The sequence below is a fragment of the Podarcis erhardii genome, assembly GCF_964252035.2.
Source record: "Podarcis erhardii genome assembly, chromosome: 12".
Classification (NCBI taxonomy): Eukaryota; Metazoa; Chordata; class Lepidosauria; order Squamata; family Lacertidae; genus Podarcis; species Podarcis erhardii.
The window spans coordinates 6,877,505-6,902,446 of NC_138513.1; the positions used below are offsets into that span (position 1 = coordinate 6,877,505).

Genomic DNA, 24,942 nt, shown 5'->3' on the forward strand with positions numbered 1-24,942 from the left:
CTTCTGGGAGTCTGTTCCCAAGCTGCCCAGAACAGCAACTTCATTCTTCCCAGATCATCGGTCTTGGTTTCCTTGTGCCTTGGTGTAAAGGCTAGCAGCTCTCTAAAGAATTCTGCAAACATTCTGCCCAAAGGAACAGGTGGCTGGAGATGGACCTCAGTCCTCCATCTCTGAAATGGATTTATTTTTTTTAAATGTCCAGCCTTGCAAGTGAGTCCGCAAATTTACTAGTCCTCAATCATTGGCCTAGGTTGGTTAGGTTTAGTACATTATTGCACTGAAATTAACTCTCACCCATAAAAGCTCCCCTGGAGCAGGCTTACAAGTTTGCTTTCATGACGGTGTGATAGCCAGCCACCCTTTGGAATGGAAAGGTTTTGGGTGAAGGTTCACCCTTTTGATTTCTGCCTGTCACCCAGCAGTTGAAAGCAGCTGAACTCTGCCAGAAATAAAGATAGGACTCGTTGTTCTGCTTCTGGAATCATTTGCTATGGGATTTTCATTTGCTTCTTGTTTCATGACATTTCCATTCTGCCCTTCGTCTGAGAATCACAGGGCGGTTTACAAAATAAAACGGCAAAAATGCAGAACGTAGTAACAAACGAAAAACAATACTCCCTATGTTTAAAAGGCTGTGGTGATTAAATTTCTACTTGACTTTAAGTTGTCTTTGGTTAACTTTGGCCCACTGTACCAAAGTCTTGCCAGATCAATCCAGAATGCTTTTAAAAAGGGAAGAATCTGGGCTTGCCATTTTACAGGCCCAAATGTACAAGCACACCTGCCTCCACCCTTTCGTGACCTAGGCTGAAGTCGGAGAAGTCAGTGCATCGTTAGTTCCTGCTTCTCTGCCGAACAAGTTTGTCCAGTTTTGCAATTTGTGCTAGAGGTGAAGCGGAAAACTTTTCACGATTAATTAAGCCGAGAAGGATGTGTGAGATCTTCCAAATGTGTATGCTGAGCCTCCATTTGCGGAAACTTTGGCAAGGAGGGAGGGAGGGGGTTTTGCAGAAAGGTTTGCTTATCTATTTCACAAAAATTATACACCCCTTGATTGTAGTTGGGGGACTTCGAAGCAGGTTACAAAAAGATAAAACGATAAAATCCATAAAATTTTACAGCCATACTTTAAAGCATTCAAAAGTTAAACTACTAACACGGTTTAAAGAACTGTCCTTGCACATAAGCTTGAGATTGATGTATTCTAAAACACAATGAATCACTAAAAACAACAACAACTGCTACTGTTATTTAAACATGTTGGCTTCCTTGTGTTCGCATTATTTTATATAAATTGTTTGTGGATTTATTAACGTTTTCTTAGCAATCTCCCCACCTTTTGGCTGTAGAACTGAATCTCCTACAGCGAAGTTTGTCACCCTATCTCTGCATATCTTCTTAACTGGATTTTTATGCTTCTATTGTTTGTTGTTATTATTTTAGAAAATGAAAATGGTGCCTCTTCCTGAGAAGGCCTACGGGAGCTTTTTTGAAGGGGACTGTTACATCATCTTAAACGTAAGTAGCTCTGCTAATGGTGCCATAGGGTGGGAATGAATCATACAATCACAGAACCGTGGAGTTGCAAGGGACCCAAGGGTCATCTAGTTAATCCTCCTGCAATGCAAGAATCGTGTCCACAACCAGGTAGCCAATCTTCTTTATGCACAAAGTAGCCACCTTGCAGGGTTTACGTGTTTGTGCGACAGGCACAGTGCCGGATTTACGTATAAGCTAAACAAGCTATAGCTTAGGGCCCCACTCATTTGCCCCCCCCCATCACTATTAATGTACTTCTTCATTGTATTTCAGTTCAACAATTTCTTTCATTAAATACAGTGGTGCCCCGCAAGACGAACGCCTCGCAAGACGGAAAACCCGCTAGACGAAAGGGTTTTCTGTTTTTCGAGGTGCTTCGCTAAACGAATTTCTCTATGGGGTTGCCTCGCAAGACGAAAAAATCTTGCGAGTTCCCGCGGTTTTTTTCCCGGTTTTTTTCGCCCTTTCCCTAAGCGCTAAGCCGCTTATCAGCTGTTCCGCTGATAAGCCGCTTATCAGCTGATCGCTAAAAGCCGCTAGACCGCTAATAGCGCTAATCCACTAAGCTGTCAATGGGCTTGCTTCGCAAGACGAAAAAACCGCTAGACGAAGAGAATCGCGGAACGGATTAATTTCGTCTTGCGAGGCACCACTGTACATATTTTGTTATGTGCAAATGGCTTTAGATACCTGCTGGGTCCATAAATTACCATAGAGCATATGTTCAGCACAAAAAACTGCAACAATTTGTTGTTGTTGACAAAGGACAGCTGGACATATAAAACCCGGCAGCTGTACACCAGCTCCCTCAGCCAATAAAGCGAGATGAGCACTACAACCCCAGAGTCAGCCACGACTGGACCTAATGGTCAGGGGTCCCTTTACCTTTACCTTTAAGCTACTGAAGGTAATGGCCAGCATGACTAAGCCGCTTCTGGCGAACCAGAGCAGTGCACGAAAACGCCGTTTACCTTCCCGCCGGAAGCATGCACTTTGAGCATGCACTTTGACATGCTTTCGAACTGCTAGGTTGGCAGGAGCAGGGACCAAGCAACGGGAGCTCACCCCGTTGCAGGGATTCAAACCGCCGACCTTCTGATCAGCAAGCCCTAGGCTCAGTGGTTTAACGCACAGCGCCACCCGCTTCCCTATATAGAAGTGTACTTATGGTTAATTTTAATATGCTATTATTGAATATGTATGTTGTTGTATATGTATATTATTGAATATTGTATACCCAATGTATTGGAGGGTTTCACTGTTTGTGTTTTGGTGGCTGATTAAAAAATAATAATAATTAAAAAGATCCCCCTGGAAACCTTTGCCATGTTTGCATAGTTCTCCGGATCTCACCATAGTCAGAAAACAAGGCTCCACTTCTCTGTTTCTCTGTGTTCGCGGCCAAACTGTCCGTGTTCCTCTCCTCCCTCTTGCCCTCTGGACATGAATTTGCTCACTTGCCATACCAATCGCTATGGTAACCTCGCTGAGGAGGTGTTTGGCAAATGTTTACTTTGTCGGAGAGCGAGACGGTGCTAGAAAATGGGTTGCTGCGCATGTTGGGGCATGTATTGCGTTTCCGCCGCTCTCTCTCAAGACCGTCTTAAGGGTGCTGCCGGGGGGGGGGGGTGGTTCGCCCATGGCGGGGAGGTCACCTTTAATACACAGGCTGGGGAGGGGTTTCACTTGACAAATCACTTATGTTTCATTGTAGCCGCATTCACACCTTACGTTTAAAGAAGCATGATGGCATTTTATTTTATATTTTTTTAAAAAAAAAATATTAATAAATTTTCCACAATTATAACAAATGTAACATAGAAAAAAGAAAAGGAAACACAAAGAAAGCACAATACAATGTTGAACAAAAACAAAATGGGATCTTAAACGCCTATCCCTTAAAAAAACCCAATTTCTCTTACATTGTTAATTGACTTCCTCAGATCCCTCCCTTCTGAATTTCATTATATCTGCATGTAACAGCTCTGCAATAACATTCTTAACTAAGATTAATTCCAGCAATTAACTATCTTATTCTCATTTCTTACTATTCTAACTCTGACTTACTTACGATCAAATCCTAATTTAATCCTAGGCCTATTTGGTACTTTCAAGTGACTTCTAATTATTTATATTACAATATTTATTCAAATAATCCTTATTTTTATCCAATCTTCTTCATGCATGATGGCATTTTAAACAGTTATGGTGCCCCCCCCAGAAGAGTTCTGGGAACTGTAGTTCGCTGAGGGTGCTGAGGGTTGTTAGGGGACCCAAACAACCTACAGTTCTCAAAGTGGGTTTAGCACTCAATTCCACTTCACATGGAACTCTGGCCTCTGATCACCTCAAAACTTCTCTCATAACCACCTTCGGTATTTTATTGCTAAATGAGATTTGCTTTCTACTCATTTCTGTGTCAGCTAGGGATGGGAGGGCGAGAGAAGTTTGACTCAGTTTCCCTTCAGAGACGAATCTATTGCATTCTCATCTCCCGAAGCAACGTGAAAATTGAAGGCAGCCTTCAAAATTCTCAGCGACGTGAATTTTGCGGTGCTGTTCTTCCAGCCAGTGTTTACAAAAATGCATATATTAAGGGGAAGCGTGTGTAAAGATGAAAATATGCGTGAAAACAACATACGGAAATGTGCTGCGTTAGGAGAAAGCGCTTGCAAAAAAATGCATGCGCCAGGCAGAACAGCAGACCCAAATGTGTTTATCGGGGAGGAATTTGCACCAAAATGCTCAAGAATTTTCAGGAAGATTTGGGTGTGTGTTTTTAAATAATAATAATCAAAGGTTCCTGTAAAAATGTGGAAAACTGAATTTAAAACTGGGAAAATGAGAAACTGGGAGAACTGAAATGGAGGTAAAGGGACGCCTGACCATTAGGTCCAGTCGTGGCCGACTCTGGGGTTGCGGCACTCATCTCGCTTTATTGGCCGAGGGAGCCGGCGTACAGTCATGTGGCCAGCATTACTAAGCCGCTTCCGGCGAACCAGAGCAGCACACGGAAACGCCGTTTACCTTCCCGCCGGAGCGGTACCTATTTATCTACTTGCACTTTGATGTGCTTTCGAACTGCTAGGTTGGCAGGAGCAGGAACCGAGCAACGGGAGCTCACCCCGTCGCAGGGATTCGAACTGCTGACATTCTGATCCCCGTCGCAGGGATTCGAACTGCTGACATTCTGATCCAAGAAATGGACTTATGCCCTCTGTAATTCCATTTATTCCATCGCAGAACACAAAGACACGTTCCGGATTCGCCACGGACCTGCACTACTGGATTGGGCGCGATTCCTCCCAGGACGAACAAGGCGCGGCTGCTTTCTATGTGACTCAGCTGGATGACCTACTTGGCGGGAACCCCGTCCAGCACAGAGAAGTGCAGGGACACGAGTCGGCAGCCTTTAAAAGTTATTTCAAGAACGGCATCATGTGAGTGCTGGGGAAAGGCTTGGGGAACCCACTTCATTTCAATGGGGGTCCTGTGGGGAAAACGGATAGAATCAGGCAACAGGCTGTCTCCTTTTTAAACCTCTTGTTTAAAAAAAGAGCCAGTGTGGTGTAGTGGTTAAGAGTGATAGACTCGTAATCTGGTGAACTGGGTTCGCTTCCCCGCTCCTCCACATGCAGCTGCTGGGTGACCTTGGGCTAGTCACACTTCTCTGAAGTCTCTCAGCCTCGCTCACCTCACAGAGTGTTTGTTGTGGGGGAGGAAGGGAAAGGAGAATGTTAGCCGCTTTGAGACTCCTTTGGGTAGTGATAAAGCGGGATATCAAGTCCAAACTCTTCTTCTCTTCTTCTCTTGCACTATTCCCATATTCAAAAGTCCTATGAGCAACAATAAGGACTAGTAACTTTAATTTTTATTTTTAAAAGGCAAGATTCTAACGACAGCACACAGTGTAGAACCGAGGCTCACCTCTTGGAGGAGCCTGCTGTTCTCCCACAGCAGGTTTGGGGAACCTTTGGCCCTCCAGATGTTGCTGAACTATAACTCCCCACCCCATCCAGGTCATTGGCCATGCTTGCTGGGGCTGCTGGGAGTTGTAGTTCAGCCACATCTGGAACACCACAGGTTCCCTGTGTCTCGCTTGGACTACTGCAATGTGCTCTATGTGGGGCTACCTTTGAAGGTGACCCGGAAACTACAACTAATCCAGAATGCGGCAGCTAACTGGTGACTGAGAGCGGCTGCCAAGACCATATAACACTGGTACTGAAAGACCTACACTGGCTCCCAGTACGTTTCCAAGCACAAATCAAAGTGTTGGTGCTGACCTTTCAAGCCCTAAACGGCCTTGGTCCAGTATACCTGAAGGAGCATTTCCACCCCCATTGTTCTGCCCGGACACTGAGGTCCAGCGCCGAGGGCCTTCTGGCAGTTCCTTCATTGCGAGAAGCTAAGTTACAGGGAACCAGGCAGAGGGCCTTCTCGGTAGTGGCGCCCACCCTGTGGAACACCCTCCCACCAGATGTGAAAGAGAAAAACAACTACCAGACTTTTAGAAGATATCTGAAGGCAGCCCTGTTTAGGGATGCTTTTAATGTTTAATAGGTTATTGTATTTTAATATTCTATTGGAAGCCGCCCAGAGTGGCTGGGGAAACCCAGCCAGATGGGCGGGGTGTAAATTATTATTATTATTATTATTATTATTATTATTATTATTATTATGAAGCTACTGTTCTCTTAAGGCCTATGGGCACCTGCAGGAATTTTTCCTGGGAGGGTCAAAGTAAAAGTAAAAGACTGGCATAAGGAGCAGGTTAGTTTCACGCCTGCAAAAAAGGTGAATAATAGTGCCTATATAGTTTACCTTCCATCTCACTTTCTACAAGTGCTAGAACCTTACTTTGGAAACTGGAGAGCTGGATATCATGGTTCTCAACTGCCCATTTGCTCCCTACCCCACGGGAACACATGCCCCCATTCCCCCCCCCCCGCAATTATTAAAACCTCCTTATCCCCAACAGCTATAAGAAGGGAGGAGTTGCTTCCGGGTTCAAGCATGTGGAGACCAACATGTACAATATCAAACGCCTCCTTCACGTCAAGGGGAGGAAACACGTCTCGGCAACAGAGGTAAGGAGCTGAGCGAGAGCCTGGAATTGGTTGCCATTTGGATGGTGGCAGAAATTGCCCCTGTTCGCTTATTCATCCACTTCCAAAACAGAAATCAATCCAGGGAATATTGGTATTTGCTGCTGCTGCTGTTTTCACTCTGCAAGTCATATGTGATTGGGGGCTGGGGGGGGGGAGAAATCAGCATTGTGTTTCCTTCTCGTTAAAATGAAAGGTGCAGAATTCTTTACATTATCCCACACCGTTCATTTTGGTGCAAAGAAAGTAGCTGCGTAGAAATTTGCCATAGAATAAGGTAAAGGGACCCCTGACCATTAGGTCCAGTTGTGGCCGACTCTGGGGTTGCGGCGCTCATCTCGCTTTATTGGCTGAGGGAGCTGGTGTACAGCTTCTGGGTCATGTGGCCAGCAGGACTAAGCCGTTTCTGGCGAACCATAGCAGCGCACAGAAATGCCGTTTACCTTCCCGCCGGAGCGGTACCTATTTATCTACTTGCACTTTGACGTGCTTTCGAACTGCTAGGTTGGCAGGAGCAGGGAACGAGCAACAGGAGCTCACCCCGTCACGGGGATTCGAACCACCGACCTAATGATTGGCAAGTCCTAGGCTCTGTGGTTTAACCCACAGTGCCACCCACATCCCAATTTGCCATAGAATATGCTTTGTCAGAAGTCAAATTGCAGCAGAACGGAAAGGGCACTGCCTGTGACAGATACAGGAAACCAATGCCTTCTGACACCCCTAATCGCACCACCCTGCGTTCTTTCTTGTGGCTTCTTGTTTAAAAAAATCCCTTTTCTTTTTCCTCCTGACAGGTAGATCTCTCCTGGAACAGCTTCAACAAAGGCGACGTCTTCCTGTTGGACCTCGGCAAAGTCTTGATTCAGTGGAACGGTCCCTCGTGCAACGTTGCAGAGAAATCAAGGGTGAGTATTGGAAATCAGAGTGGCATTAATTCTGGCGCAGTTTTCAAGAAATGGCAATGCTTAGGTCCGTTGGTAGAACATGAGACTCTTAATCTCAGGGTCCAAGCCCCACGTTAGACAAAAGATTCCTGCATCCCAGGGGGTGATGGGTGTTGAACTACAATTCCCATCAGGCTTTGGACTACAATTCCCATCAGTCTGTGCTATCTGGGGCTGATGGGATTTGTAGTCCAAAACATCCGGACTCAAACTTCTAGGGGAGGCTGGAGGAGACAATACAATGTTAGATTGACCAACGGTCTGATTCAGCATTATGCATATTGATGCCTCCTTAATTCTCCCCATCTTCTAGGCCATGGTTTTGGCGCGAAGTATTCGGGACGGCGAGAGGGGGGGCCGTGCTCAGATTGGCGTCGTCGACAATGAGAAGGACTGCCCAGACCTCATGCAGATCATGAAAGCAGTACTGGGGGAGAGGCACGGGGAACTGCGGGAAGCATTGCCTGACGAGAAAGCTGATGAACTTCAGAAAGCCAATGTCCGCCTTTACCAGTAAGTCTCGGGGATTTATTTCTCAGTTTCTTCCTCCCTCCCTCTCTCTCTCTCTCTCTCCAAAATAAGGCAGGTGCCAAAAATTGGCCTGTTTTCTTCAGGCTTGGGAAATTTAAAATGCAACTCCCGTTGAATTTGAACCCCCCCCCCAAATTCTGTGATGGGAAAAGTGATGTAGATGTCTCGAGGACCTCCTTTATATCACCGTAAATACCAGCTAAAGATTAAGGTCACGTTAGTTGCTGATAAAGTGCCTTAAATTTGTCCATGCTGTGTTCAAATATAAGCTTGCAATCTAACAGGGCGCAACACAAAAGGAAAAAGCTGTGGGGAGGGAAGAGGAAAGCAGATGTTGAAGCTGCTGCTCTTTCACTGGCCAATGAGTGGGACCATGCTGGTTTCTCCCTTGTGGTGAGGAGATATGCGACCAGTCGTAGGAAGTCGAATTGGGCTTGGCAAGTCCAATGGAAGGAATCAAGAGCTGGCTTCACCTGGCATAACTGAAAGCCCACACCCCTGTATAGGGGGCCTCCATTCAGTCCTTTCCTGATTTCTGACATCAGAACCAAGCTTGGAGAAATGTTGGCAGATGGGGAAGGGAAAACTTTGCACCAGGGGCGAGCTGTATGATTAATATAAAGTGTAGTTTGGCTCTTAGGTCTGAGGGTGAGAGTTTCAAGGATGGCGTTCCAGCCAGACAAAAACTGTTCCAAGGGGTGCAAAGCACAGGTGGGGTGGGGCTGGCCTGTAGAGAGTCACAGGGGCCAGATGGGGAGTGTTGGGGGGCCGCATTAGCCTGAGGATAACTGGATAACTCCCCAAGGAATGGGTGGCATTTAGGCCTTTAGGGCTGAGGGCAAGGACTGTCTCCCAGCTCTCAGGCTCAAACCTTAGACAAGTCCTTAAGGATTCCTCAGTCCAGTATACCTGAAGGAGCAATTCCACCCCCATCGTTCTGCCTGGAAACTGAGGTCCAGCTCCAAGGGTCTTCTGGCAGTTCCCTACCTGCGAGAAGCCAAGTTACAGGGAACCAGGCAGAGGGCCTTCTCGGTAGTGGCACCCACCCTGTGGAATGCCCTCCCACCAGATGTCAAAGAGAAGAACAACCATCAGACTTTTAGAAGACATCCAAAGGCAGCCCTGTTTAGGGAAGCTTTTAATGTTTAACCGACCACTATATTTTAATACTTTGTTGGAAGCCACCCAGAGTGGCTGGGGAGACCCAGCCAGATGGGCGGGGTATAAATAAGAAATTATTATTATTATATTATTATTATTATTATTCCTACTGTCCATTTCCTCCTGCAGCGTCTATGAAAATGGGAAGGATTTAGTAGTTCAAGAAATTGCTACCCGTCCCCTGACTCAAGACCTCTTGCAGCATGAGGTAAGGTACTAAATAGTCTGTGCAGAATGGTTGCTGTGACATCCTCTCTCTTTTGGTCCCCCTGTGAGAGTATCTGTCAGTTTAGCAGATATGTGCCCTGGTCTACAAAGTCCTGGGTTCAAATCCAGTGAAGGTTCTTGTCACATACCCCCTTTATTTTAACAGGACTGTCACATTTTGGACCAGGGAGGTTTTAAAATTTACGTCTGGCGTGGAAAAGACTCCAGCAAAGAAGAGAAGAAGGCAGCGTTCAGCCGAGCAGTGGTGAGTTGGGCGTTCAAATAGCGGTGCAAAAAAAAAAAAAAAAAGTGGGTTTTTTATTCCGCTTAAAAGGGGATGGGTGGGAAACTCAGTCAGATCACGACAGGGACATTCGGACACAAAGCGGGCGGAAAGAGCTAATGAAGGTGTCTTGGCATGGACAGAGTGCCAAATCTGAATCAGGGAGAGCTGGGTTCAGGTCTCTGCTCACGAGGCCAATAACTGAACCCACCTTGAGGGTTCTTGCAAGGAATGTAAATATAATTAGGAAATTATTAACAATGGGCATTATAATTATTGTCATGCCCTAAAGAGAGAAACACGGAGTGAAGTTTTGAACCTGGCACATGTTTGCGTGGCGAGTTCCCGTCCCCCCCCCCAGTGGAAATAAAGACACATGACACAATTATTAAGGTTAATGGGCTAATTAAGGCCACAACTTTATTGGTTACAGGTGATGAGCGGTATTGGCTTAGGCATTGGTCCTAACTGACTATATCTGACTCCAGCCCATCTTCATGAAGTCCGGGAAGGGTTAACCACCAGTAGGGGGAGTCCTGCTGATGCACATCAACTAGGAACTCCCCCGGGGCCACCACAAGGGGGCGTGCCTTGGGCCCTCACCTCCATAGGCTTCGGACAGGGCCACCCCCACCCCCTGGAATTCTTTAACGGACTACCCTTCAATATGCGGGGCAAGTGATGGCGCTTCCTCCCCTCTTCCATCTACAAAACAATACCAATACCAATGCCTAACCCCAATACCCAGAAAGTTGTGATGATTTGCTATGAGGTAGGCGAGAACCAAGTGGCTGGTGCTAATTTGCCAAGTGGAAAAATTCCTACCAGGCCCCTCAACGGCGACCAACCGAGGTCCATGGCAAGGTCAAGGAACGAAAGCCTTAAAGGGTGGGAGGGTGGGAAACAGGAACAGCTGGTATGTGGGAAAAGAGGGAGATCCCCGGGCACACCTGCGTTAAATAGAGCAGGCCACACCCCCAGAGCCAGCCAGGGATTCACCCAATCGCGCAGGGGCTGGGCTCCAGCCCTGTGCACATTGTGGGGCCGTGACACCCGCAATCCCACCTCCTCTGCAGGGCGGAAGTGGCTTTGGCAAATTAAAAGTCAATGTGCATATGCTAAATAATAGCTGCATCACTTGTCTTGTTTTTGAGAGTCCGGGCAAAGGGCAAAAAGTTCTATAGGACCTGAAAGCTCCACCCCAAGTCCTTGTTCCAGCCTCCATTGCCCCTTCCCTCCTCTGGCGAATGCCCATGCCCTTAGCTGCCCTTAGCAGCCTTGTGGGGTAGAATAGAAGCACTCTTTTTAAAACAACAACAACAACAAGGCAGAATGCTAATATTCCACTAATAATATAAATTATTCACCCAGTACCAAACATATGTATCTGCTTTGCAGTAACAGCACTATAGGATATGAATGTTTTCTTGACCATCTCTGCACTCCGCGGGTGACTAAGTTATAGATTTGCAGAATTATTTCCCTTTGGTGATCTGCCAGAATCGCTGACACATTCTCGGGGTCCTTCTAGGGTTTCATCCAAGCCAAAGGGTATCCCCCCACCACGAACGTAGAAGTCATGAACGACGGGGCGGAGTCGGCGATGTTTAAACAACTCTTCCAGAAGTGGTCAGAAAAAGACGAGACTCAGGGACTTGGGAAGACCTACAACGTTGGCAAAATTGGTGAGACAGAAACACCCAAATCTCTTTCCTTCGGGCAAAGGTTGACATGATGTTAAATGCATTTTTGCACTTAATGAGCAGGGTTTTTTATATTAAAAAAAATGCTAATTGCAGCAGCCTTTTTTTGGGGGGGGGGAGGATGGTGATAATTAGGCCTGGGTCGCTCAGTTGCTTAGAGCATGGTGCCGATAAGGCCAAGGTTGCAGGATTGAGCCCAGTATGGGACAGCAGCATATTCCGGCACTAAAGAGGGTTGGACTAGATCAGGCTTCCTCAGTCTCGGCCCTCCAGATGTTTTTGGCCTACAACTCCCATGATCCCTAGCTAGCAGGACCAGTGGTCAGGGATGAAGGGAGAGAGAGCTCATCTGCTGTGTGAGAGAGAGGCTACGCACATCCTATAAATAGGCATGTCCCAGTCCTTATGACATATATTGCTTGCAGTGAATGCGGTTCAGTCAGGTGAGATAACATCTCTCTGTGTTCTATACGCAGCCAAAGTGGATCAAGTCAAATTTGACGTCACGCAGTTGCACGCGAGACCGGAGTTGGCTGCTGAACAGCGGATGGCCGATGATGCCTCTGGAAACATAGAGGTGAGTTCTTCTCCGCTCTACCTTGGTGCCAGCTCCAGATTTTGGAGGATATTGGGCAAGACATCATTGCCATTTATCACCAGCTGCCATTTATCTCATATTTTTTATTTATTCTTCCATTGCATTTATATACCACCTTTATCTTCCAAGGATCTCAGAGTGGTGTCCATGGTTCCCCTCTTCCCCATTCCATCTTCACAACAACCTTGTGAGGTAGGATAGGCGAAGAGATGGTGACTGGCCCAAGGCCACCCAGCCATCTCTTCCCACCATTGTCTGGGCCAGTGCCGGGGATACAGGACATGCAAGCAAAGCAGTTATACTGTGATGGCCTGGGACTCGGGCTCAGACTCGGAACTAGAGGAGTCTCAGTCTGCACCAGATCCTTTGCCTCAGGCATCACCTGAACCAAGTCTAGGGCCTGATCCTGAAGAGCCCCAGTCTGCACAGGTTCCCCTGCAACAAACACCAGCTGGGCCGAGTCAGGGGCCTGAGCTGCCCTGGCTCCAGATGCGGGGATGACCTCATTGCCTTCAGCTGGGCCATCACTTACAGCTGCTCCACTACTGGTTGGGTCAGGGGAGGCTAAGGCGGCCCCTGGGTCTAGTAACCCACCGACGTCTCCCGAGCCGCAGAGACTAAGGTCTGAGAGAAGGAGAGACCTGAGTACTCGCAGGAGGAGTGCTCACCTTCGGGCGAGACAGGGAGGTGAGTCACCGGGGGATCAGGACCGGCCGCTACCCCGACAAAAATAAAAGGCTGTCGGACCTTGCCCCAGGTTGCGGGAGCAATATTGCTGTATGCTAGATCCTGCCCGAGATCCTGTACCTGCCCTTGCCTCGTGTCCTGCCTTGGCCCTGTCGGACTGACTCCTAGCAGAACCTTCGGATTCTGGACTGGTCCTGGACCACGTTTCACTGGTTACCCCCGGGCCCAGCACAAATAGTCAGGAAGGAGGAGGGCCAGGTCCAGAGGATATTTGTCCATGGGTCTGTTACTGGGGTGCTGCAACCTCTGCGGGCGCCTGGCTGGGTTAATAGCCTGCCTGCAAATTTCATCCAGTTCTTCCAACGACAACAAAGAAAAACCACCACAACTGTAACGATGCCCAACGCAGAGACGAAATCCTGCACCTGTTTGACCAGATAGTAGCAGTTTTCCTTGGGCATGAGAAGAAGCAATAGGCAGGAAGGGACAGCCATTTCTACTCACTGCTGTTTTCACCAGCTGGACCAAGAGGTCGTCAGTTCTACGTGCTCTGGGAGAAGGTGAAGTGTGGCCATCTGCTGGGGGCAAGGGCCCTCGCCCATCAGCTGGGCCCCCGTGATGAAGCTGGGATAGCTCAGTTGGTAGAGCATGAGGCTTGTGATCTCAGGGTTGTGGGTTCAAGCCCCACACTGTGCAAAAGATTCCTACATTGCAGGGGTGCATGAAATGACCATCATGGTGTTTTCCAGCTCTACAGTTCTATGATATTCCTGTTAGGCCTCAGAAAGCCAATGGCCCACTTTGTAAAGTCCACCTGCGTTCTCAGAGCCACCTAGGCCTACTTTGTCAACTGTAAGCAGAACCTCGCAACATTGAGACTTGGATGTCCGAGTTCACTTGTTTTCCTCTTCCCTCCCCACCCTTTTTTCCTTTTGTGCCATTTCTTTTTCCCGATTGTAAGCCCCAGGGGCAGAGTCGGTGTAATTTCTACCGAATTGTATTGTGCTGAGGGATGTTTTCAAGTCGAAGAGCAGGGTTCAGATGCTTTAAATAAGAAACAAATAGGCACATTTCTGAGAACGAATGTTGCTTTAAATTAGCCGGCCCAACGTTTTCTAAACTGTGCACACCACCTCATCCCCACAACCCTGAATTCCTAACTCTGTGCTTCTCTCCATAGGTGTGGAGGATTGAGGATCTAGAAATGGCTCCGGTTGCCCCCAGGACCTATGGGCAGTTCTATGGCGGGGATTGTTACCTCATCTTGTACACCTACACAAAATTAGGCAGGCCTCATTACATCATCTACATGTGGCTTGTAAGTAATGGCTGAGATCAAGAGGTGTGTTTTCATTATTTGGCAGTGTCCTCTGAGAAGGTGAATCGGGCCCAGTGGAACGCTGGTGTTTTTACATCTTAACCCTCCTGTTTTCTTAGTGACTTTGAGAATCAACCTACAGCTTAAAGTGGAGAGTGCAGAGTGCTGGAGGCTGTTTTGGCTCCAGAGTGTAGCATACAGTTAAGGCTACCAAGCTGCCAGAGAGAGCAGGAATTCCTCAATTTTTCATACTGTTAAACTGTCAGGTCCAATCAAATTATTATTATTATTATTATTATTATTATTATTATTATTATTATTACCCCGCCCATCTGGCTGGGTTTCCCCAGCCACTCTGGGCGGCTCCCAACATCATCATCATCATCATCATCATCATCATCATCATCATCATGTGACAAAATATCAAACATTAAAAACTTCCCTAAACAGGGCTCCCTTCAGATGTCTTCTAAAAGTCAGATAGTTGTTTATTTCCTTGACATCTGATGGGAGGGCATTCCACAGGCTGGGCGCCACAACCGAGAAGGCTTGTGTCTGGTTCCCTGTAACCTCACTTCTCGCAATGAGGGAACCGCCTGAAGGCCCTCGGAGCTGGACCTCAGTGTCCAGGCTGAACAATGGGGATGGAGACGCTCCTTCAGGTATACTGGGCTGAGGCCGTTTAGGGCTTTACAGGTCAGCACCAACATTTTGAATTGTGCTCACAACGAGTTGCATTTAACATAGCACTAAGCAAATTGTTTCGTTAGTCCAAATATTTCTCCTTGCATAACAGAATGCTCTCCCCCTCTCCCCCAGCCCCCTAAATCTGTTCTGGGAGTCCCTCAACCCTCCAGAGCAGACTTGGGGATGTTGCAGTGGGCAGAGGCAAGGGGAGAAAGTTCTGTTGCACTTGTACTAATCTTTGCACTAGCACTTGCAAAATTATTCAGTTGAGTGCACGTAAAACCAAGTAAATAAAAGCCAGAATCAGTTTTCTTTAATGCAGTTAAACCAAGGGATGAACTGTGAAATTGTTCTAACTACATGCCACAACTCTGCAGCATATGCTTTCTTAAGACCCACCCAAATTATCCGGGATGCACCCTATGATACAAAAACGACCTTATATCATCCAGCTCTTCTTACTGCCTCAAAGACCAAGTCTAGCCTAAGCTAAAGCAACTATTAGACACCCCACACTTCCCTGAGTGAATCCTCTTGCGGTGCTGGGCAGTTTTCTTCCCTCTGGGTGAGATTTAAGGATGTTGGAGAATTCTGTTGAGAACTGAAATAGGTACAGTCTTCCTCACTAGGGTGAGATGTGTCCCCCCCCCCCTAATTTTATTATAGTAATTGTTTCTACATTTGCACCTATTGACATAAATTTCACTGTGCAAATTGATTACCTCTCTTCTTTTTTTAGAGGGGCAGGTGACACATTCCTTCGTTGGGGGCCATGCCTAAGCAGGCCACCACCCTAAAGCAGATTTAGAACAACGTTTCCTAAACTCCTACCCACTCAAACCTCTCTTGTACCTGCGATACATTGACGATGTTTTTATCATCTGGACACATGGTCAACAGACCCTGGACACCTTCCACCAGAAATTCAATGATTTTCACCCCACAATCAACCTAACAATGAATCAATCTATGCAAGAAACACATTTTTTGGACACTACTATAAAAATACAGGATGGGCACATAGACACCACCTTATACCGTAAACCAACTGACCGACAAACATATCTACATGCCTCTAGCTACCATCCCAAACATACCAAACAGTCCATTGTATATAGCCAGGCACTACGTTACAGCCGCATCTGTTCCAATTCTACAGACAGAGACTCTCACCTAAGAGATCTACAGCAAACCTTTTTAGAACTAAAATACCCAACAGATGAAGTTAGACAACAGATCAACAGAGCCAGACTGATACCCAGAGAGAACTTGCTGCAAGACAGACCCAAAAAAGAAAATAACAGAACACCTCTAGTCATCACATACAGCTCCCAAGTTAAAACAGTACAACGCATCATCAGAGATCTACAACCTCTCCTGGACAATGACAGTTCTCTTTCTCAAGCTCTGGGAGGAAGACCTTTCATTGCCTACAGACAGCCACCCAGTCTTAAACAACTCCTAACCCACAATAATACTACAACCAGACCTAACACGGACACTGGCACCAGAGCCTGCAATAAACCCAGATGCCAACTTTGCTGCCACATACACCCGGACAACACCATTACTGGCCCCAACAACATCACACATACCATCTCGGGACTATTTAATTGCTCATCGTCTAACATTGTGTATGCCATCAAATGCCAACAGTGTCCTTCAACTCTCTATATTGGACAAACAGGCCAGACCTTACGCCAAAGAATAAACGGACATAAATCGGACATCAGGAATCACAAGACAGAGAAACCAGTAGGAGAACACTTCAATCTCCCAGGACATTCTATACAAGATCTCAAAGTAGCTGTTCTATTACAAAGGAATTTCAGAAATAGACTGGAAAGAGAAGCTGCTGAATTACAACTTATCACCAAACTTAAAACCATGGAGAAACCTGGTCTGAACAAAGACCTTGGATTCTTATCTCATTATACATGACAAAGCCATTTTTCACCTTTTCACCCCTTGCTTTTTCCTGTAAGACCTATTGCAGTTGTTAAGAGTCGTCCACAGGCTCATCACAGCTATCTGCCAATCACCCATTCCCACCACCCTTCTGAGTAATACCCCTCCCCACCTTCTCACTATATAGAAGGGTCTGGAAACTTCTGTTTCAGTGTATCTGAAGAAGTGTGCATGCACACGAAAGCTCATACCAAGAACTGACTTAGTTGGTCTTTAAGGTGCTACTGGAAGGAATTTGTTTTGTTTTGACTATGGCAGACCAACACGGCTACCTATCTGTAACCCTAAAGCTTGTCATCTAGTTCCCTCTAAGTCAGGCTTCCTCAACCTCGGCCCTCCAGATGTTTTGAGATTACAATTCCCATCATCCCTGACCACTGGTCCTGCTAGCTAGGGATCATGGGAGTTGTAGGCCAAAAACATCTGGAGGGCCGAGGTTGAGGAAGCCTGCTCTATGTTGTATTCTCCAAGCTTTACAAAGCTCACGAAACAGCCCTCCCTCCTTCCACCTTCTCCAGTTTTGCTAGCCATTTTTGGTGACTCCTCCTTGGGTCTGAACAATGCTGCATATCTGAGGGTGTTCCCCTTGTTCCTCTTCAGGGCCGCCATGCCTCGGCAGATGAAATCACTGCCTGCGCCTTCAATGCTGTGGAGCTGGACAAAAAATACGGGGATGAGCCGGTGCAGGTTCGAGTGACGATGGGGAAGGAGCCGAGACACTTCCTCTCCATTTTCAAGGGGAAACTGATCATCTATGAGGTAAGCTCTCCTGGTCCAAAACCCATGCCCACCAAGGGACCTCAGAGTCTCTTATTTCTCTTATTTCTCAGCCTCCCTCCATTCCCCCCTTCCTCTCTCTTTAAGGAGAGCAAAACTCCACATCTTTAAAACAAAAGTGGCTATAATACTATTTCCCCACCCAACAGGGCCTTACTGGGGGTGGCTCCACAGTTGTAGAACTCTCTCCTTTCTCATTTGCTTGGCCCTTTCCAGGAGGCCATAATCTATTTAAAGTTGCCTGTCTTTAACACACTTTAGGCCAGCATTTTTCAACCTGTGGGTCCCCAGATGTTGTTGAACTACAACTCCCATCACCCCTAGCTAGCAAGGCCAGAGCTCAGGGATGATGGGAGTTGTAGTCCAACAACATCTGGGGACCCACAGGTTGAGAACCGCTGCTTTAGGCGATCCAATTCAATATTTCCATGTGTCTGTTTGTCTGGATCCACTCAGTGCTTCATAGTCTTGTTTCTTTTTCTCTCTGTATATCACTTTGTGAGGGGCAGTACCCTGAAAGTAGCAGATGAGGTGACTGAAACAAACAAACATTTAATTAACATAGAGAAGGACCTTGCTGAATGCGATTCAATAGACTGAGGAACAGCAGCGGGGGATAATGTATCGATCTGTTCCGTGTTCCTCTTCCAGATCATTGCGGAAAAGCAGTGGCTCAACAAGGAATTGGGCATATCTGTCCGTTTCCATATCTCATTTTTCCAGTCTTCTGTTTCCCCCATTGCTACATCGGATTACGATACTCTTTTTACAATTCATCATGAAATTTTCAACAAATGTTCATGTTGTTGTTGTTTAGTCGTTTAGTCGTGTCCGACTCTTCGTGACCCCATGGACCAGAGCATGCCCAGGCACTCCTGTCTTCCACTGCCTCCCGCAGTTTGGTCAAACTCATGCTGGTAGCTTCGAGAACACTGTACAACCATCTCGTCCTCTGTCGTCCCCTTCTCCTTGTGCCCTCCATGTTTCCCAACATCAGGCTCTTTTCCAGGGAGTCTTCTCTTCTCATGAGGTGGCCAAAGTATTGGAGCCTCAGCTTCAGGATCTGTCCTTCCAGTGAGCACTCAGGGCTGATTTCCTTCAGAATGGAGAGGTTTGATCTTCTTGCAGTCCATGGGACTCTCAAGAGTCTCCTCCAGCACCATAATTCATGTTAATTTCTCTTAATGTGCAAAATCTTGCCCAATGTGCACATTGCCGCAAGGAACTTTTCCTGATACAATCCATTTTTGTACACCTATTTTTCCTGATATCTGTATTTTTTGTATGCACTTTCCCCTGGTGTACACACTTTCTTGTATACCCCTCTTGGCTGGAAGACTGCATCACCAGAAATGGGAGACATGTGAATTTTTGCACATTGCTTGAGGAAGTGCAAGTTTAGAAGGGTTTGCATTGAGATGCCAACCAAATGGATTTCTGCTTCACGGACTGCTTTGTTTCTTCCAGGGAGGCACAAGTCGTGCCCAGAAGAGCGAGCCGGAGCCCGCCGTCCGGCTCTTCCAAGTGAGGGGGACAGATGAATTCAACACCAAGACCGTCGAGGTCCCAGCACGAGCCTCCTCACTCAACTCCAACGATGTCTTCCTTCTCAGGACCAACCAAATGTGCTACCTATGGTGTGGAAAGGTAGGTGAATTTTAGGGCGTATGTTCCAACATACTCCAATCTTGTGTCCCCATCCCCTAAAACTCCCAACATCCCCAGCAAGCTTGGCCAGCGTCCAGGGATGGTGGGAGTTGTAGTCCAACAAAGTCTGGGGGCCCAAGGTTGAAGAACGCTGCTCCAGATGACCTGTTTACTGAGCCTTCCTTGCACAGTGCTTATGTGAAGACTATGTTCTATCTGGTCTTCCTTGAGAATTTGTTCCGATTTGTTTGCAGGGAGATTATTCAGACAATGGGCACTCGCAGGATGTTTATGCATCTTGTTAGTCAATCATTCATCCCACCCTTTCCTGATGCATTTTCCCATCACTTTCCTAACCGCAAAAGGATCAGTTTCCTTTTTTTGAAGTACCGTATTTTTCGCTCTATAAGACGCAGCTAGTTTTTGGAGGAGGAGAACAAGAAAAAAAATATTCTGAATCTCAGAAGCCAGAACAGCAAGAGGGATCGCTGCGCAGTGAAAGCAGCAATCCCTCTTGCTGTTCTGGCTTCTGTGATAGCTGTACAGCCTTCATTCGCTCCGTAAGATGTACACACATTTGCCCTTACTTTTTAGGAGGGAAAAAGTGAGTCTTATAGAGCAAAAAATACGGTAGATTTCTTGCACTAGGGCAGTGGTTCTCAAACTTTTTTTTCCCTCTGGGCCACGCTTTCAGAATAAAAATTTGCTCATGCCACGGCGAATTTTTCTATCAATAAGAAATACGTTGGAAAAGAAAAAGAAACAATTTCCAGCAGTGCTTGATTTGTAACATAGAACAAAACTATTTTATATTGTGATCATGGGTAAAGCAATGCAGCTACGTATTCTGCAAATTAAAAAATATGTTGATACTATACTGAAATGTTTAAATGTTTATATTATCGTCCTTGAACCTTCCTGACCATTCTCTCCTGCCGCACCTTTTGAGAACCACTGCACTAGAGTGATAGAGTCCTTTAATCCACTTTAATTGCTCAGACCTACATTTCCCAGTATACACAGGCACCCTGACTGTCAGGCTTCTGGGAATTGGCTTCCTCCCCCATGGCAGTAAATAAGAAGATCAAACGAAAGGAACATCTTACCAGTTAGATTCTTTAATAATCATAGGTAAAGGTAAAGGGACCCCTGACCATTAGGTCCAGTCATGACCGACACTGGGGTTGCGGCGCTCATCTCGCTTTATTGGCCGAGGGAGCCAGTGTACAGCTTCCGGGTCATGTGGCTAGCATGACTAAGCCGCTTCTGGTGAACCACAGCAGCGCACGGAAACGCCGTTTACCTTCCCGCCGGAGCGGTGCCTATTTATCTACTTGCACTTTGACATGCTTTCGAACTGCTAGGTTAGCAGGAGCAGGGACCGAGCAACGGGAGCTCACCCCATCACAGGGATTCGAACCACCGACCTTCTGATCGGCAAGTCCTAGGCTCTGTGGTTTAACCCACAGCACCACCCGCATCCCTTTAATAATCATAGTGAGAGACAAATGAACACATCACCCTAGAAATGGCAGTGCTTCCAATTAAGGCTACTTCACCCCCCGTCCCTATTAATCTACGCCACTCCTATGTCTTGTAATCTGAGCTTGTACCCTCTGTGCTTTCTGATCTGAGACTTTCTGAGCTCTTCTCAACCTTGGGGAGGGCGGTGGAGGAATGTTGTCCAACAACTGTGAATCTGCTAACCCTCTCTGTCCCAGTGTTTCTTCTTCTTCTTCTAGCTGTTCCCCATCCAGTATTTCCCAGCTTCTGCCTTCTGAACTATGCCCCTTTCTCAAACCACCATTCCAAATCTACGCTGTCTTCCTGCTCCTGGGAAGATTCAGGATTCCTCCTCAGTGCAGACTTCCTCAGGACTGTCCCTGACACTGACTGAGTGCAGAACCCCCAGTTGTGTGGAGCAGGGCCACAGACCCTCTGGGTCCCAGTTCCACTAGCGTCCCTCCCTCCCCCTGGCGTTTTGTACTGACTCCTCATTTGCTCTGGTTTTCTGCTGCCTCTCCAGGGGTGCAGTGGGGATGAGAGAGAGATGGCCAAGAACGTGGCCGACATTATCTCCAAGAGGGACAAGCAGACCGTGCTAGAGGGCCAGGAACCAGCGGAGTTCTGGGTCGCACTTGGAGGCAAAGCCCCCTACGCCAGCGATAAGAGGTAAGAGATGCCCGGTTCTGTAGTCTCTTCAGAGAATGGGTGTGAATAAACCTGAAAAGAGCATCAGGGGAAGGACTGGAAGCAGGGGATAAAAATACATATACAATAGGAATGTGTGTGTGTTTCGGTGTGTGTTTTTCACAGCTCATAACACTGGGTATCCAGAGTAATATACAGTCGTACCTCAGAAGTCGAACGGAATCCGTTCCGGAAGTCCGTTCAACTTCCAAAACATTCAAAAACCAAGGCGCGGCTTCCGATTGGTTGCAGGAAGCTCCTGCAGCCAATCGGAAGCCTCGGAACCCGCATCAGACGTTTGGGTTCCAAAGAATGTTTGCAAATCAGAACACTCACTTCCGGATTTGGGAGCCAAAACATTCGATTCACAAGGTGTTTGACTTCCGAGGTACTGCTGGCTGTACTTTTCCCACCAAGCCCTGATGCCTTTGCAGAAGGAAACGAAAGGAAGTCATTTGAACGCTCTCATTCCGATATCTAAGTCGATGAGTCAAGGGCATAGACACACACACACTCCTCACTTTGTCACCTCTTATGGAAAGCAAAGTTCCACCTTGCCACTGCCCCTCATCACTCCTCCGTTTGTTCTGTTAACTCAGTCTTGCTTTCCTGTTTCATATTATATTTCTTTGCCATGTTCACATCCCCTGAAAAACAGAAACTCGTTTTTATTTTATTTTATTTTACAGTGGTTACATACGCTTCAGGTCACAGACTCCGCTAACCCAGAAATATTACCTCGGGTTAAGAACTTTGCTTCAGGATGAGAACAGAAATCGTGCTCTGGTGGTGCGGCGGCAGCAGGAGGCCCCATTAGCTAAAGTGGTGCTTCAGGTTAAGAACAGTTTCAGGTTAAGAACGGACCTCTGGAACAAATTAAGTACTTAACCCGAGGTACCACTGTATTTAAAAAAACCCTCATGGGACAAACGCTTCTTTGGATCGCTGAACAGCATTCACCTTAAAGCATGCAAATCTACGTCCACCGTTAGGAGATTGGCATCCTGATTGGTAGTGGTTTAAAAGGCCCACAGCTCACTTTCTTCCCAATTAGGAGTTAGGAGCCTGACCTCTAGTGGTTAGAATCAGCGTCGGATGTTAGAAAGGGACTCGGCTTCATCTCACGCAGAGTCTCTCCCTCCCCAATGTTGCGTCGTCCAGGTTCCAAGAGCAGTTTGCCCAGTACCAGCCCCGCTTGTTCGAGTGCTCCAATCAGACGGGCCGGTTCATCATGACGGAGATTGTGGATTTTTGCCAGGATGACTTGGACGAGGATGACATCATGCTGCTGGACACCTGGGAGGAGGTCAGTGGAGATGAGCTATTGCTTCCGCAGAGGAGTTTTCCAAGCGTTCTGCTGCCACTGCGGCAGGTTTGCATGCATGCCTTGGGCGTGGACGCAAAGCCTCCCTCCAGAATGAACAGGGTGTTCTTCTCAGTAATAAATACCCGCTGCTCATTGAATAATATTAATTGTCTAGGACAGGGATGGGGAACCTCATCTGGCTGGCGGGGCCAGATTCTTATCTTCCCTACCCCCTTTGCACCCACCTGTCCATCACTTGGTGTCACAATGTCATCATGCAATGATTGCTGGAACTTCAGGGTATTGCAATGAGCCCTGTGGGGCACCGTTATTCAGCAGTCTTGAATTCTCCAGCCATCAGCTGGCGGTGGTGACTTCAAACCTGCTTTCTGCAGGTGTCGCTTGTTCCATGAGGAACTTGGTCCTGCAGCTAATTCTCTTTTTTTATATTACATTTTTATTAAATTTTCTATTTTTTTAAAAAAAATTATATTACATTTTCAATTTTTTGTAATCACAATACCCATACATAAATCAATAGGCTCAAACATCGCTCTGTCTGAGCATCGACCTCCTCCCGCCCCTCTTTCTGACTTCCATACGTATTTACTTTATTCTTAGCTTTTCTATAGCCACTTTTTTACCTTCTCTCTTATTTTTATATTTCCCCTTATTAAATGTAAATCAGTTCCTTGTATTGTCATTACAAAACATTTCAACTCAAAATAAAAATCCCGGAGTCGTGGAGAGAGGCCTATATTACCTTAATTCCTAAACAAGGTACAGACTTAACCCAAGTTTATTAAATTTGCTAATTTACATTTCAAAATATTCATTTACACAACCTTAAATCAATGATTCCCCTTCTCCTCTTTCCACAGTTCATTTTGCATACCACACATCCCTGTATATTTTACATGAACTAAACCATTCAGTAATCCCTTGTTACATCCATCAAAACTCATTTACACTGTTGAATTTATCTTAACGCTACCAGCGTTTTTAAATAAACACAATTTTCACCCATATATTCAGTAAACATTTTCCAGTCTTCTTTAAACATACATTCTTCTTGCTCTCTTATTCTGTAAATTAAATCTGCAAACTGTGCATATTCCACCAGCTTAAGTTGCCATTCTTCTTTGGATAGGACCTTGCTCGTTTTCCATTTTGGGGCTAACAAAACACGGGTCGCAGTAGTGGCATACGTAAATAACCTTTTTTGACACCTGGGAATTTCCCTCTGAATTATCCGCAACAGAAAGGGCTCTGGAAAGTTACTTTTGAACAGTATTTTTTTCAGTTACAGATAGGTAGCCGTGTTGGTCTGCCATAGTCAAAACAAAACAAATTCCTTCCAGTAGCACCTTAAAGACCAACTAAGTCAGTTCTTGGTATGAGCTTTCGTGTGCATGCACACTTCTTCAGATACACTGAAACAGAAGTTTCCAGACCCTTCTATATAGTGAGAAGGTGGGGAGGGGTATTACTCAGAAGGGTGGTGGGAATGGGTGATTGGCAGATAGCTGTGATGAGCCTGTGGACGACTCTTAACGACTGCAATAGGTCTTACAGGAAAAAGCAAGGGGTGAAAAGGTGAAAAATGGCTTTGTCATGTATAATGAGATAAGAATCCAAGGTCTTTGTTCAGACCAGGTTTCTCCATGGTTTTGAGTTTGGTGATAAGTTGTAATTCAGCAGCTTCTCTTTCCAGTCTATTTCTGAAATTCCTTTGTAGTAAAACAGCTACTTTGAGATCTTGTATAGAATGTCCTGGGAGATTGAAGTGTTCTCCTACTGGTTTCTCTGTCTTGTGATTCCTGATGTCCGATTTATGTCCGTTTATTCTTTGGCGTAAGGTCTGGCCTGTTTGTCCAATATAGAGAGCTGAAGGACAGTATTTTTTTCAGTTCATTATATATCATTTCCCTGCAGCTAATTCTCTACCTAGCATCACATACTACTACTAATAATAATAATAAATTTTATTTATACCCCACCCTCCCCAGCCAGAGCTGGGCTCAGGGCGGCTAACACCAATAAAATAAAATCACAGTAAAAACATAATAGGGGAGAAAGAGAGGGGGGGGATTAAAATACAGGTTAAAATGCAATTTAAAATGCAGCCTCATTTTAAAATAACTGATAAATCAAGACCATAAGGGGAGGGAAACATAAGGGTCAGACTGAGTCCAAACCAAAGGTCAGGTGGAACAGCTCTGTTTTGCAGGCCCTGTGGAAAGATGTCAAGTCCCGCAGGGCCCTAGTCTCTTGGGACAGAGCGT

The 24,942-nt window shown here is 46.3% G+C and overlaps 1 protein-coding gene across 1 annotated transcript in view; it reads left to right on the plus strand.

The window, feature by feature from the left end:
- Positions 1-24,942, plus strand: part of VILL (villin like) — a 53,162-nt gene that overhangs the window by 20,341 nt on the left and 7,879 nt on the right. The window contains exons 3-16 of the mRNA XM_081834264.1: positions 1,444-1,518; positions 4,783-4,979; positions 6,521-6,629; positions 7,445-7,555; positions 7,908-8,107; positions 9,416-9,494; positions 9,660-9,758; positions 11,308-11,461; positions 11,956-12,056; positions 13,945-14,082; positions 17,338-17,496; positions 18,982-19,161; positions 21,188-21,333; positions 22,513-22,657. Of these exons, the coding sequence (XP_081690390.1) occupies positions 1,444-1,518; positions 4,783-4,979; positions 6,521-6,629; positions 7,445-7,555; positions 7,908-8,107; positions 9,416-9,494; positions 9,660-9,758; positions 11,308-11,461; positions 11,956-12,056; positions 13,945-14,082; positions 17,338-17,496; positions 18,982-19,161; positions 21,188-21,333; positions 22,513-22,657 (1,893 nt within the window). The remainder of the gene's footprint in view (positions 1-1,443; positions 1,519-4,782; positions 4,980-6,520; positions 6,630-7,444; positions 7,556-7,907; positions 8,108-9,415; positions 9,495-9,659; positions 9,759-11,307; positions 11,462-11,955; positions 12,057-13,944; positions 14,083-17,337; positions 17,497-18,981; positions 19,162-21,187; positions 21,334-22,512; positions 22,658-24,942) is intronic.